We start from the raw sequence: 14,772 nt of genomic DNA, 5'->3' as shown, positions 1-14,772 counted from the left end.
CAGATTATGGATTTACCTTACAAAACACAACAACCCAAACTTGTTCAATTGTGAGCATCTAGTATTTACACTATGTTGATTTTATGCACTAGATCACACGGCTCACTGGTCGGTTTGTGACTAACTGTAAACCTAAATCCAACCCTCCATTGAGAACATCTCATGGGTATCTGAGTTCCTGCTTCTTATTTGTTGGCATCAAAGCCTGCATGTGTTATAATAAGCGCGTGTGTGCATGCATGTGTCCGAAGGGTGGGACAGGCAGTGGAGGGAACAGAGTGACTCCCTGTTCCAGAGGTGAGGTCAGCATGCTGCCATGATACACTTCCGTTCCCTTGTGGAACTCCTGCTGCAAGCGTACACACATACACAGAAAGGTCTTATTGCAGCAAAGCCACCAACACCCTTTGTTGCATTTGCTAAATAAAAATGTTACCCTTGTACTGCGATGTGGCCTCAGCCATTGCGCGACATTAAGGGATGTAAAGTATGCTGCCGTAGTTCCAGATCTGACACTTGTTTAAGAATCCGTGTTGCAACATCTGCTAGAGTATAAAGGAGTCACTTAGATTCATCCTGTGTTTACGGTGAAGCATTTTCCAGGTGTGAGTGACTAGCTGTTACTGCGGCTTTATATCCAGGGGAACGTGAACCAGCTTCTGTTTCAACCTCTTGACTTGGCAGTGGCCAGGAGGTGCCACAAGCACACAGAATGTGTCGTTCCTGGGCCTTCAAGCTTCTCAGTTACACCCAGTAATTATAAATATAGTATAGCAGCTGTATACTGAAAACAACCACAGCACTGTACTGCTGGTCACTGAACATCTCCACTAGAGCAGCCGGCTTACATGCTTACATCGGGACAGTTATTTGAACACGCTACTCAAGTTTTTCCAGAACGCTGGAACTTTTTTTTTTTTTTTAATCACCAGCTTCCTCTCTGATCTGATCGAAATGCAGCCCGACTTCCACTTATCTGCACCGAATATAGTTCACACAGAAGAAAAATGACCAAAGGAAAGGTCACACAATGTTATCTTGTTATTAATGCGTGGCTGTTTCCCTCATGTTGCAAAGGAAGATAGGAACTCTGACAAGCAGGAATCACGATGTGGAGCCAAAGCTAATTGTATGAACAATCATCAATCACCTGTGTGCACACTATACCATGCTTTTGAGTTTGCACGATGAAGCCTGTGTGACAGATTTTTGTTCACAGCATCCCTGCAAACACACATGCATAGGCTCCGCACTGGCTCATTGCCACGAGACTGAAAGCGGCAAATTATATTCGCCTGAGTGATTTAAGCCTACTCCAGTGTGAATACAAGAAATGAGTTTTTATTAAATTAAAGACGGTATATTCCACTGGATAGAAATCATTGTAAAACAGTCATTTTGTGAGTCATGAATGAAGAAAAACAAGCAAAAGGAAAGTCAGACAGAAGGTCCCAGTTGCATTTCCAGCTGTTGTCCTTGGCCAATTTATGTTGACACAGCTGGGAATACACTGGGAATTCATTTTTAATAAAATCTATGTGCTTTCCTCAAATTCTTTTACTAGTTCACGTTTAGCAAGTAAACCTTCAAATACTGATTTCATTTAACTTCAAAACTCAACGGCGCATATGGTTGAACAGGACAGTATAACTCTGCAGCTGTAAAACCACACAATCAAAATTGCATGTCCACACTGGGACATGCATTGGTGTATGGAGCGCACATCAAGCAGGGAGCAGACACTGAAAAACACAGGCTGAAGAAAACAGCACAAGTTCAAGCTAGTTTTTTAACCAAAATGACAACAACAACACTTAAACCAATTTTTTGTTGTCTGTTGTTTTGGAATTGTGTTGTTTCCGGTTTGTCCTGTTTACCCAAGAAAGTTGGGAAAGTATGGGACAGCTTTTCAAACGAAACGAAAATTTACATTGCTTTTAAAAAGCATCACGTATACTCAAGATCAGGTATTCCCCAGCTATTTATGCGTGCAGACTCTTGATAAAAAATGTTCACAGAATAGCAGGAATCCTGTGAGTTAGATATTGCTAACCCTAAGACAGTACACCTGGAGTTTCTACAGTGCAGACGGTGCCATTTCTTTGGAGCTGCTGTAGTAGTACAGTTCCCATTCTCAGAGGTGGACACTTTCAAAACACCGGACCAGCAAGGGTGGCAGTCTTGCTGCAACAATACCCAACTAGTTGCACTGGTAAGGGAGTTATAGAGAAAGTCAGGGAAGACAGCTTTATGTTCTACAGATTGTGGATGGAACTGGAAACCATCAGTAATAAATCTCTGAGTATTGAGCATTGAGTCCTAATTCCTAATTATGAATGTGTATACAAAATCAGATAAAAATGCAGTACAAGTACAATATAAATTGTGCAATATAAGTGCTTACTTCAGCTAAATAAACGATAAAATGAGCTGCCCCAATCACTGTGTTGTCAAAAGAGCGGCGGTCATTTTACAAGTTTGATTTAACGTCAAAAGTAAAGGTAAGAGTGAGTGTGTGTGTGTGTGTGTGTGTGTGTGTGTGTGTGTGTGTGTGTGAGAGAGAGAGAGAGTGTGTGTGTATGTGTGTGTAATAATTTGTATCAAAACTGTCCCAGTCACACTTGACCTACCATATATTAAAAAAAAAATCCAATCAGCTCATAATGGTCCAAACTTGGCACGCGCACACGCGCTCGTGAGCACTTTTTCTCCCCCCTTCTGCGACATTAATAATTCCTGGCTGACGCAGAAACAGTGGGGCTATGTGTGCGTGCGTGCGTGCGTGTGTGTGTGTGTGGGGGGGGGGGGGGGGGACTAAATGCGTCACATGACCCTATTCAAGACCATTTTATGTCAGTTTAATGAAGTGCGACACATCGAGAAACTTCCCTGAGAAAAGCACAAAGTCCCCGAAATCACTGAAACTTCAATGTTGACTCAATAGTAGCTAAAAACATTAGCGAACATGTGACTGTCAGAGAGCACGCGCAGATAGGTATGTCAAAGGTGTATTGAAACTCTTAATGAATCCCACAAACTTATTAGTTACCGACTTTCTAAAAAAAATACATAAATAAAAATAAAACAGTCTACAGACTAAAGTTAACGTAATTTTACATCTAAGCCAGTCAAATTGTTAAAAGTGCGCAACTGCTCAGCCAACACATGTGCATGAAAACCCAGCATCATACACCCACCCAAAACTCCGCCGCGCACACTTACACTGCAGATACTGACTATTAAATCATCAGGAGATCGATGAGCCAAGACAGACTAGACCAGACCCTCGAAACTTTCTTACCAGGGTTTTAGTAGACTTTCTCCTCTTACCTTGCTCATTTTCCCGCTAATCATATCCGCAGGCTTAAAGGCTGCCCCTCATTCTCAGGAAGGCCATCAATAACATGGCCTGGGACTATGAGATAACTTGTTTTCTTTACTCCGGTCCACCCTCTCCAGAGCTGGAACTGCGGGGTGGAGCTGCAAAGCGGGGAAAAGCATGTGTGGAGTACTATTACTGGAATTTTTAACCACCGCTGATTGGTCGGTTTCTGGAGGGGAGCGTAAAGATCCTAACTCCCGATTGGCTGAATTAAGCATATTCATATTTCCATTAGAAGCTCTGGTGTGATCGAGGTGTTTAATCCAGACCGCAAATTACAATTCAGGCTGTTTATTTTATCAAATAGTGCATATTTACTGATTATTAAGGCATTAATACGTTTGATTAATAACAAGCATGTAAACAAGCAGAACATGAATGGAAAAAAAAGGTAAATATCATCTGCACACAGTTTACATCGGTACGGTTGTAAATGTGTGCAATTGAAAGGGTTTAAATCTGAGTATTTCTGACACATACGCGAGTGTTGCAGCAGTATTTTTGCAAGCCTTGGCTCTTTGTTAAAGTATTTTTAGCTCTTCCAGCTTAATAACTGTCAAATTTTCCTGCACTTTACTTGGACCTAAAGTTGTGGTTGTGCTGTCAACCTTTTCATATCCTGAGGGTTATTTTAGCAATAAATACACAGGAGATCAGCATTTCGCCAGTTTGACCTTTCTTTGCAATGTAAACACGTGGGTGTGCATTGTGCAAAAACGATCTTATCAATCTTTTTTTCTTTCTAAAAACAAATCCAACCCAGCCTACTGTTTAAAAGTTTCTTTCTTGACCTGAGATGTGTCTGTGGTCAGCACCCCTGTGCCCCACACTAAACCTCCCTGCGCACCAGTATTGACTCAGCTGCTAAACAGTAACTCGTGTGTTAGTAGCGGCACCTAGTGGCCAAACAAAAGAAATACAGCAGGTGAGCCAGCTTCTTTTCCAGGTATAAATTTTCTGAACATAACGTGTCTGCAGCTGAGAAAACACAGGGTGTTTTTGTTTTGTTTTTTGTTTTGAGCGTCTTATTCAAGTTTTCTTTCTCTTTGTGTGTTTTCTTTTTGTTGTTTTTGGTTTGTTTTTTGCATTAAACCTCAAAAGGAGACCGAAGTCTGGTTTTGTGTGGTTCTAAATCAATTTAAAACAGGAAAACAACCAACTTTCTGGATTACACCCCATACATGCCCATATATTCTTATATGTGGATTCCTCTGCCCTAAACTGTAATCCATAATATTCTCCTGCCTGAGACTGCAAATCCAACCAGCATTATGTCTGCCCGCTGCCTCAGTCCTGTAGTCGCTTCCATATGTGTTAGATTGACATTCAGGTATTAAGGCTGGGCAGTGTATCCCTACCAATCAGTGCAGAATCCAACTGTGAGTCATGACATGTGCTACAACCCCTCCAGTCACCCACCTGCCTACACAATCACCAACTAAACAGAACGTGCAGTAGTGCGGCCAATTCTATTAGCTCATATTCCAAGAATTTCATAATAGAAAGTGAGGACTGATTTTTTTAGGGGGGTTCTTGCAAAGTTTAAATATTTGATAGATTTTCAGCTCCCTCTCTTTGGAGGGAGGTGAGGAGGGAAAGAGGAGGAGATGGAATAAGAGGTGAAGAACAAAGCAGTGAGGTGAAAAAAGGTAGACTAACAAAATGTCGAGGGATCACGAGAGACAGGAAACTGGTGCTTGGGATTGGAATGAGGGGTCGAGCAAAGTGGGGGGGAGGGTCATGTTGGGGGAAAAGATGGAGAAGAGAAAAGAGGGGGATGAAACAGAAGAGGTGAATTCCAACATTTCTGGCAAACTCTCAAACAAATCGGCAAGCTTTTAATGCAAGGTGCTGCACGCGTTCGTTTGACCTGCAGAAGGACAGAATTTTAGAGGCTTGATCATACTCGGAGGTAAACGAGACAAACGGGGGAGCCCAGGCAAGAGGAAATGAAGGGAGGAGGAGGCTAGAAAAAGGGGGCCGTGTGGCAAGACGATGGATTGTGTAAGACAGCGCTAAGCCAAGGCCTGATAAGGTGCAGCTGTTGAAGGAGCTAAAGAGCGAGACACAGAGATCCCAAAGACTCGAAAGAGCACGTGTTTGCATTTATTGCGTTGATGAATTCAATAAAATCCTCTCTGTCAGCCAGAGCTGCTTAGACATTTGTGGAACTTACCCGAGAGTCGGGCATCAACATTTTTGTGTGGAAGCTAAGAAAATATTTTGTGCATACTTTGCTGGGAGGTGTTTCTTTAAAGGGTGGTGTTGGGATTTGTTGGGGACTTACTGAGGGAGGAAATGGTTTGTGTCTTTCCCCTTTTCCCTCCATCAGCTTTCATCTGCATGACCACTACGCACAAACACGTGCACACACATACACACAAAAAGGCATTCCTCAAAGCCTGCGCAGAGTTTGGGACAGATCATTGTTTGCAAGTCATAGGAATCTAGTCTACGACAGCCACCCCCTGAGCCCGACTTTACACAGGAACTTACCTTTTTCCTTAAAGGCAGGAGTGTGACAATTCTATTTCTCCTCTATTCTTTTCCAGTCTATTCTGGTTATTGGGGGTGTCTATATTTAACCCCAACCAGTCATTGTTGTTGGGTGTGTGTTTGTAGTGAATGCCTGTGGCTCACAGCCTCTGTATTGGTCATGGCCAATCTAAACTTTGTTGCTCATGAGAAATTATAGGGAAGCTACACAAATACATATAAAAGTGTTGTTGCAATGCCAGGTTTATATATACAGTACTTCAACAGCCAACAACACACACAAGAATAAAAATAATGTGATTGCATTTATTTTTTTCTCAGAAGTTGACCCCCCCCCTCCACCCAGTCTGGCTGAAAAAAACAAATTAAATTACTCAATCTCAACTGCAAGGGTTTTATCTGATTGTTTTTACAATCTTCCAAAATAGGCAGTTTCATATTTGCACCATTGCCCCTCTGTAATTGCACAATATGAACTTCATTCGATACACTTCAGTTGACCTTGTGGGTTGAGTTGCACCATTTCAAAAAGCTACTTTTTGTTACATGTCAGATGGAGTACTTCTGTCAAGAATCCATAAGAGGACCCAAATGCATACAGAGAAACTGAATGAAAAAATGGTTTATTTAATAAAAAAGGTGAAACCAAGATACCGCAATAAAATGTGCGCAGGAAACAATAGCTCAAACAGGGAGTCCAACAAAGACACTGGGAATGACAAAATAAACTACAAGAACTGAACATAGGACTGACTGGGAAATCAGTCACAGGTGAGTAAAACTTGGGGGAAAAAAAATCAATCAAACACCTGAGGCTGTCTCCAAAAGTCTATCAGTACCCATAGACTCCCAAGTTTCGCTCTTTTTGGATAGCTTGCCTCTTAAGAACAATTGTACATTGGCTGATTTTTTCACTCTTAATTCATCCAATTTAATTAGGTTAAACCTTAAAGCTAATGATGCAGCCACAATGATTGGCAAATGTGTTGACAAAGATAGCTGTAGCTCATCACAGTCTGCTGGGCCTTATCTCAGCTTATTAGAGACGCCACAGTTTGTGTTGTTTTTGTATTTTGTATCATTTTAAATATTATCTAACGAATAATGTAGCTTGATACATTGTACAGTCTGTTCACATTTCAGTTTTGGCAAGTCAAATTCTAGTAATTAAACTATTACTTAACAAGAGCACTCAGAGAGCATGACTCCCTCTGAATCTCCTTCCTTATAACTTCGACCTTGGCCCATTTTTCACCAAAATTAAATCATCCCAAGCTGTTATTGGTATCTACCATCACATAAAATGTGAACATGATATATCTTGAAAACTGTTGATGCCAGACTGCTAACAAATACACAAACAAGCAGAATAGATTACATACTCTGTCCCATCAGGGGGAGAAAAAGCAGTCAACCAAGCTGTCTTAGCTAATTACAGGCCAGTCTTCAATCTTCCTTTTATTTCAAATATTGTGAAAGTGTAGTTTTAAAATAGCTAACTGATCATATGCAGGTAAATAATCTAACAGTGGACTGTGCTGCAGTGGTTTGAATCATATCTATTTAATAGACTCCATTTGTTTACTCCAAGGTTAATTGTGGAGTTCCACGGGGTTTAGTGCTAGGAACAATTCTATATACATTAAACATGTTTCCCCTAAGAACTATCATTAACTATCATTAAAAGGAATAGCATGAATGCAGATGATACTCATCTTAATCTATCCATGAAGCCAGATGACACAATTATTAAACTGCAGGAGGGTCTTAAAGACATAAAGGCCTGGATGGCCTCTGACTTCCTGCTTCCTAATTTAGATAAAACTGAGGTTATTGTACCTAAAAAAAAAAGGTGTATAAATGGATACTTACTCTAGATGGCTTTACCTTGGCCTTCAGTAACACTGTGAGGAATCTTAGAGTTATTTTTGACAAGGATATGTCCTTCAGTGCAGATATTAAACAACTATATACAACTACTTTCTTGCATTTGCGCAGGATCTCTAAAATTAGACATCCTGTTTAAGTGTGATGCTAAAAAACTAGTTTATGCGTTTATTACTTCTAGACTGGAACATTGTAATTCATTATTATTATCACGGTGTCCTAAAAACTCCCTGAAAGGCCTTCAGTTGATCCAGAATGCTGGAATGAGAGTACTGACAGGGACTAGAAGGAGAGAGCATATTTCTCCCATACTGGCTTCTCTTCATGTACTCCGTTATAAATGCAGAATTAAATTTAAACTCCTTTACCTCACATATAAGGTCTCGAATGATCAGACCTAATCTTAAAGACCTCATAGTACCATATTACCCCAACAGAGCCCTTCGCTCTCAGACTGCTGGCTTACTCGTGGTTCTTAGGATATTTAACAGCAGAATGGAAGCAGAGACTTCAACTTTTAGGCCACTTTTTTGTGGAACCAGCACAGTGGTGTGGTGGTTAGGACTGTTGCCTCACAACAAAAAAGTCCTGGGTTTTAATCCAGGGTCTCTTTGTGTGGAGTTTGCATATTCTCCCTATGTCTGTGTGGGTTCTCTCTAGGTACTCTGGTTTCCTCCCGCAGTCCAAAGACATGCAGTTAGTGGTTAAGTTAAATGGTGATTCTAAATTAGCTGTAGGTATGAATCGCTGTTTGTCTCTCTATGTTAGCCCTGTGACAGACTGGCAACCTGTCCAGGCTGCCCCCACCTTTGTGCTATTGCAGCTGGGATAGGCTTCAGACTTCCCAGAATCCTGAATAGGATAAGCGGGAGAAAATGGATGGATCTCACTGAGTGCTTGCTCATGGGGGCGTTGTCTGATTATTGAGGTTTTCTCTCTGTTATTATGGGGTTTTTACCTTTTGGCTGTTGGACATGGGCATGGACATAATGTGTAGACTCTCAGCTTTCATTTGAGGGTATCCACATTTAAATTGGATGAAGGGTTTTGGGGTTTCAGCTCCTTAACATGTTCCACCCTCTTTTTAAAGGGACCAAAGGTAATTGGACAATTGACTCAAAGGCTATTTCATGGGCAGGTGTGGGCAGTTCCTTTGTTATGTCATTATGAATTAAGCAGATAAAAGGCCTGGAGTTGATTTTACGTGTGGTGGTTGCATTTGGAAGATATTGCTGTGAATATACAACATGCGGTAAAAGGAGCTCTCCTTGCAGGTGAAGCGAACCATCCTTAAGCTGCAAAAACAGAAAAAACCCATTCGAGAAACTGCTACAATATCAGGAGTGTTAAAATATACAGTTTGGTACATCCTGAGAAAGCACTGGTGAACTTCAGCAACGGAAAAAGACCTGGACACCCACGGAAGATAACAGATTATTGCAGAATCATTTCCATGGTGAAGAGAAACTCCTTCACAACAGCCAGAAGCAGCCGAATGAATTCTGAGGTGTTCAGAGAGATACTGTCTGCTCAAATCCAGCTAAATACACTCAGATTGATTGGGGGGGCATTTCATAATACAGATTGACAATGACCCAAAGCATACAGCCAATGCAACCAAGGAATTCATTAAAGCAGAGCAGTGGAATATTCATGAATGGCCAAGTCAGTCGCCTGATCTTAACCCAATTGAGCTACATTTCACTTGGTGAACACTAAACTTCAGACAGCAAGGCCCACAAACAAACAGCAGAGCGTTAAAAAGGAGGAAACAAGGGATCTGGTGATGTCCACGAGTTCAAGAAATAAGGCTGTCATTGCAAATAAAGGGTTTTCAACCAAGTATTAGAAATGAAGATTTTATTTTCAGTTATTTAATTTGTCCAATTACTTTTGAGCCCCTGAAATGAAAGGATTGTGTTAAAATGCTTTGGTTCCTCACATTTTTATGCACTTGTTTTGTTCAACCCACTGAATTAAAGCTGAAAGTCTGCACCTCAACTCTATCTGAGTTGTTTCAATTAAAATTGATTGTGGTAACATACAGAACAGAAATTTGAAATAAAAAAAGTTGTGTCTGTCCAAATATTTATGGACCTAACTGTAAATAATACCGAATTATATGAAAAATCATTCCTACATTCTGAAGGTTTTGTCATTTATGTCATACAAGTGGAACCTCAACAACATGTTCCTCAGCTTTGTTTTGACCTAATATGAAATTGTTGTGTTTAGGAGGGTAAATACTGCACTGGGGAACACAGGACCCTGTGAACAGGGATACGTCACTGTCATTACAGTTACTTCCTGAGTATTTGTGTCTGTTTGGTTTCACTCAGAACCTAAAATGATATTTGACTACATCAGTGGGAAATGTGGCCTGCTGGTGTAGCTAGGGGAAAAGTCAGAGGACCACCAAGTCATTAGGAATCACCCTTGAGGAACCATGAATATTGACAACAGAATTCCCTTGAATCCCTGCAAAAGGTACTGAAATGAAGGGTAGGAATCATAGACTAACTAAAGAAACAATACTGATGATATTGTCCTCAATCACAGAGGTTTCACAATAAAGCAACTTTATGATGTATCACATTAACTGAAGAATTAAAAAATACTACTAAATTGCCAGTATATGTAAAATATATGTGATAACAATGCCTGTGGCTATTGTATTGCAAGAGGAAGTAACATGATATGTCATCTAAATGCACTGTTCAACACCAAACTGAAATATTTCACTGTGGACCAAAGTAGCTGACAGACTGTTGGTAATCTTTGTAGTCATGCTGCTAACTCAAAGAAACCCTGCTTTTCTCCTTCTTTGTCAAAGGAAGCTGACACAGAGTCCATGTCATATTAGATTTAACTCCCAACTGATTTCATTAATGACTCTCAGGCTCTGTCCCTTGGCTGTGCTTGTGGGTAAATTAAACACATCTTTATCAAGACACCTGCCAAGATAATAAGACATTTAACTTTCAGCACCAGTATGCGCTAGCTTGCAATCACAACACACTATGAGACAACTCAGAAAGGTAATTTTATCATATGGAAATCATGCTGCTCAGGATCATCACACAACAACAGTGCTTGCTGCTTTGGTTTTTTTCTAAAGAGAACCACATGTACTGCTGACTCTCGCTGCCAGGAGTTGTTTAGTTCAACAAATCATCTTTAGAATGTTGTTTATTGACGCTGAGCTACTCTCAAGATCTGCAACTGTCCAATAATCGCTGGACGAGGAGGCCAATTTGGCTCTGTCGAGTATTTTTGGAGCATTCTGAGCACAAGTGAATGAGAATCTGAGAACTACATGTGGACCATAATATTTTTTGTTGCTAAGTGTTTCCAGTAAGTACTTGGCATGGGTTTGCTTAGGAATGTATATGCGTGATTCTTGCCAGAGTATAAAGGCATTAAAACCTCATTTATATTCGTCAGGCTCTCACACATAGTTGCATCTGGACTGCAGTACCCGTCACATGGATGCTAGTTCAAATCTGAAAGTCCCCAAGAAGTGAAAAACAAGTTTATATAAAAAAAAATAGACCATAAAAATAGATAAGGCAACTACATCCTCCTACTCCTTGGATAATTGGGATCTAGCTTGTTCCCACACCCATGCAGTGGGGTCAGTCACAGCAGGATGACGTAATCCAGAGGGCTCCACATTCCCACGCTGCTCAGCATGTGATATGGAGCCACTGGGACCAAAAGCTTGTACACACATGCACACATGCAAAACAAACGGGGATGGATGCATGCAACCAAGCAAACTTGGGCAATGTAAACAAATATTTGAATCTGCATGAGCCCCAGCATGATATGAACTAGTGATCAGAGATCAAGCTTCTCTGTGGCCCTTTAAGATCCCCCCTACAGCCAGCTAGCCTGCCTCTGTTTACATGATGGTAACTCCCAAGCAGTGGAGGCTATCACAACAGTACTATTGTAGCTGCACAGCTTGAAGATGCCAGCGTCATCCTCATCATCTTTTAAGACAAGTCACACACACACACACACACACACACACACACACACACACACACACACACACACACACACACACACACACACACACACACACACACACACATACAGAGACTCCTTGTAGGGAACCAATATAAACAGCCACTTTTCCTATCTTTGGATCAGCACGTGTCTGTGACTCAATCAACAAACACTTCACTGTGGTGCAGCACTAACGTTGCAGTTCACATTGACCTTTGACCCCTCTGCTTGCCAGTGGGTTTTAAAAGTATAAAAAGTGAAGAGCCCTTGTGCTGTTCTGAGAGGGAATTAATTGCAGTAGGATAGTAAAATTATTATGATAATATAATAATATAATAATGATATACTAAATAATGATGATTTTATGCTGTTTTGTTGTTTCTGTGATCAGAAAAACATGTTATGTGTGTTTAAAAAAGGTAAAGAGGCCATGGTTCTATGTGTCTGCACTAAAGCTACATGCTAACTAGTGCATGGTGAAATGACAGTATGCTGATGTTTAGCAGGTGTAATGTGAACCTGTCACTATAGGCAGTTTAATATTTTCTCATTAGCACAAGTTCAGCATATAGCTGAGGTAGGCTGCTATATTATCAGCTACAGTAGGCAGGTTTTTGCTCATGAATGCCCTCCTATTGAAAAGTAAGGGGCTAATCAAAATAATTACAGAACCTGTTTAGTATGGTATTAGTGACAGAAGAAGCCTGTTGTTTTTTTAGGGATGTTGGGATTCATCCTTAAAAGAATAAAATATTTTAGTCTGGACCAGTGTCTTGCAAATTTAAATTAGTCCAATATTTAATATTTGATATATTTTAGTCTGGGCCAAAGTGGAGACCATGATTTAGCAACATTTGTTGGGATACTTTAGTGGATAAGTAGAAATCTGGCACTATAACATCTGTATCACATGGCACTCTGACATTAAAAGCTAAAACTAACTTAAAATCTAAACCTGATGGTAGCGCTGGAGGAAAGATTCGGTCATCCCTAAGGACGTTAAGATTCATCCTCAGATGGTCATGGATATTTGTATCCAATAAATATTGAAGTAATAAGACATTTTAGTCTAGACCATGGTGGGGATAAGAAACAGACTAGAACCAAGCTACCGTAGTCAGAAATCTCTGCACTGTGACACCTGATGTCTTGTATATGATCTAGGAAGGGCATGCTCACAGAGATTTATGTACAGTTTCATGAACATCACCACACTGACCTTTGTAAGTCTCATCCTGCCACTCTCACTTCTCTCCAGGCTCCTTTTCAGAGATGAATTTCTGACCACTGGCACCGGTTGCACCTCTTCCTCCCCGCACCAGTCTGAACTCAGGACGCAACCCATATAGGTGGACAGGGTCCTGGACTTGGGGTCGTTTTTCACCTCCTCTCACTCTCTCTTCCTTCTTTCCTCCCTCCACCTCCTCCACTTTCCCTCCGTGTCCTCGTCCCCTCGTCCTCTAAACAGGCTCCGGGCTCCCTGGGTTGCTGGGCAGCTGTTTTTGTCAGCTGGAGAGGAGGAGACGGAGGCCCTTCCCCTTTTCCTGGCTCTTGATCAGCCCTGCTCCGGGGACAGAGGGAAGGATACACTCTGCCCCTCTCTGCTCACTTTAAAAACACCTCTCTCTCCAACTGTGTCCTGCTGCAGTCACATGTGGACTCCCCATTTTTCCTGCCTCCGCCCCCTCTCACTGCTCCTCTTTGTTTCCCACACGCAGTTGCAACCACTCAACTTTCTTGAGCACACCTAGGCCTCCAACTTTTCACCCTTTTTCTTTGTGCCACTCGATCACACTCTTCACATCCCTCTGCTCTATGCTCTTACTCTTGATCTCTGTTAAGATATGAACACTCAATGTTTCATCTTCCCATCTTGTGAAGCTTCTCTGTTTTTTCCTTCTGCCTTTTCTTTCCTCTTGTTTTTTCCCTCTTGTTGTTTTGCAGTCCTCCCATCCCAAGAACACGTCTCTCCCTTCCTTCTTACTCCCATTTCTCCTTCTTCTACCTCTTCTGCCAGGGTTGCCTCACTCTTACATATACAATTACCTCTCTGTTCTTCCCCCACCCATCTCTCCTTCTTAGCTCCCCTCTGTTTCCTGCTCCCAGATACACACAGACTCTCCTTAGCCCGTGCAGCACATTGTTGGTATTGTCCAGAAAACAAGTAAGAAAAACCCTCTCAACAGTGAGGGCAGCTGTTAGGATGCTGCTGTGCAATGTAGTGATTCAGAGTGCTCTTAGCTTTTGTTAGACTGAGCCTTTCCTTGTTTATGATGCAGGACCCTGTCTGTTGAAACTGTGAGGCAACATTGCTTTTCCCACATAATCCAAACCAACTAAATGAAGGGATGTCAGATACATTACGCCATCATCTTACTCATATTAATAGAATAATCTCTGCATCTTTGCCTGTTTTTCTTCACCTACCTTAACAACCATGCTGAGCTTGACACCATTGAGATCGTCACTTTGGCTAAAGGTTGCTGTCTGTGGTTTCCCCCCACAGTGACTACCTGCTCCCCTCTGTATAGGGGGAAGGGGACCAATACACACACACACGTTTTCTACTTTTGTGAGAACATTTATTGACATGAATATATTCTCAAGTTGTTTAACCATCACAGCTCAGGCCTTACCTTTACCCTACCCTGAGCCTTAATTATAACTTTACAAGCACGTTTGCACTCTCCAACACGCCTTCAAAGTGTGAAAAATGTGACCTGGCCAGAAGGTTTGAACTTTATAGTATTTAGCCAATCAGATTGTCTAAACTTCAAACTGCCTCTCACAAAAGCAGGTGGACGTGCTTTTTACTAAATTATATTTATCTTGGCTTTTGTTTCCCGTAGTCTCCCAAGAAAGCTGCGGCTCACAATCTTCCCGTTTTGCACGTATACACACACAGGCACGCACACATGCATTCAGTGTATCCGTGTGGCGTCCTTTCCTGAAAACAGTGACTTAATGATTCCCTGTAGGTGATGAGTTTAACG

The 14,772-nt window shown here is 41.4% G+C and overlaps 1 protein-coding gene across 4 annotated transcripts in view; it reads right to left on the bottom strand.

Moving 5' to 3' along the window:
• The window catches only part of tns2a (tensin 2a), a 67,486-nt gene extending 53,755 nt beyond the window's left edge, over positions 1–13,731 (bottom strand). For 3 of the 4 annotated variants that reach the window (XM_063465447.1, XM_063465448.1, XM_063465449.1), the window contains exon 1: positions 12,999–13,731. In XM_063465447.1, the coding sequence (XP_063321517.1) occupies positions 12,999–13,124 (126 nt within the window). In that variant the 5' untranslated portion in view covers positions 13,125–13,731. Of the gene's footprint in view, positions 1–3,330; positions 3,456–12,998 lie in introns of those variants that run through there. The other variant, XM_063465450.1, reaches the window with a different exon arrangement.
• Positions 13,732–14,772: the final 1,041 nt, after the last annotated feature.

Source organism: Pelmatolapia mariae, linkage group LG20 (genome assembly GCF_036321145.2).
Source record: "Pelmatolapia mariae isolate MD_Pm_ZW linkage group LG20, Pm_UMD_F_2, whole genome shotgun sequence".
Lineage (NCBI taxonomy): Eukaryota > Metazoa > Chordata > Actinopteri > Cichliformes > Cichlidae > Pelmatolapia > Pelmatolapia mariae.
This window is presented reverse-complemented; position numbering and strand designations above follow the sequence as displayed.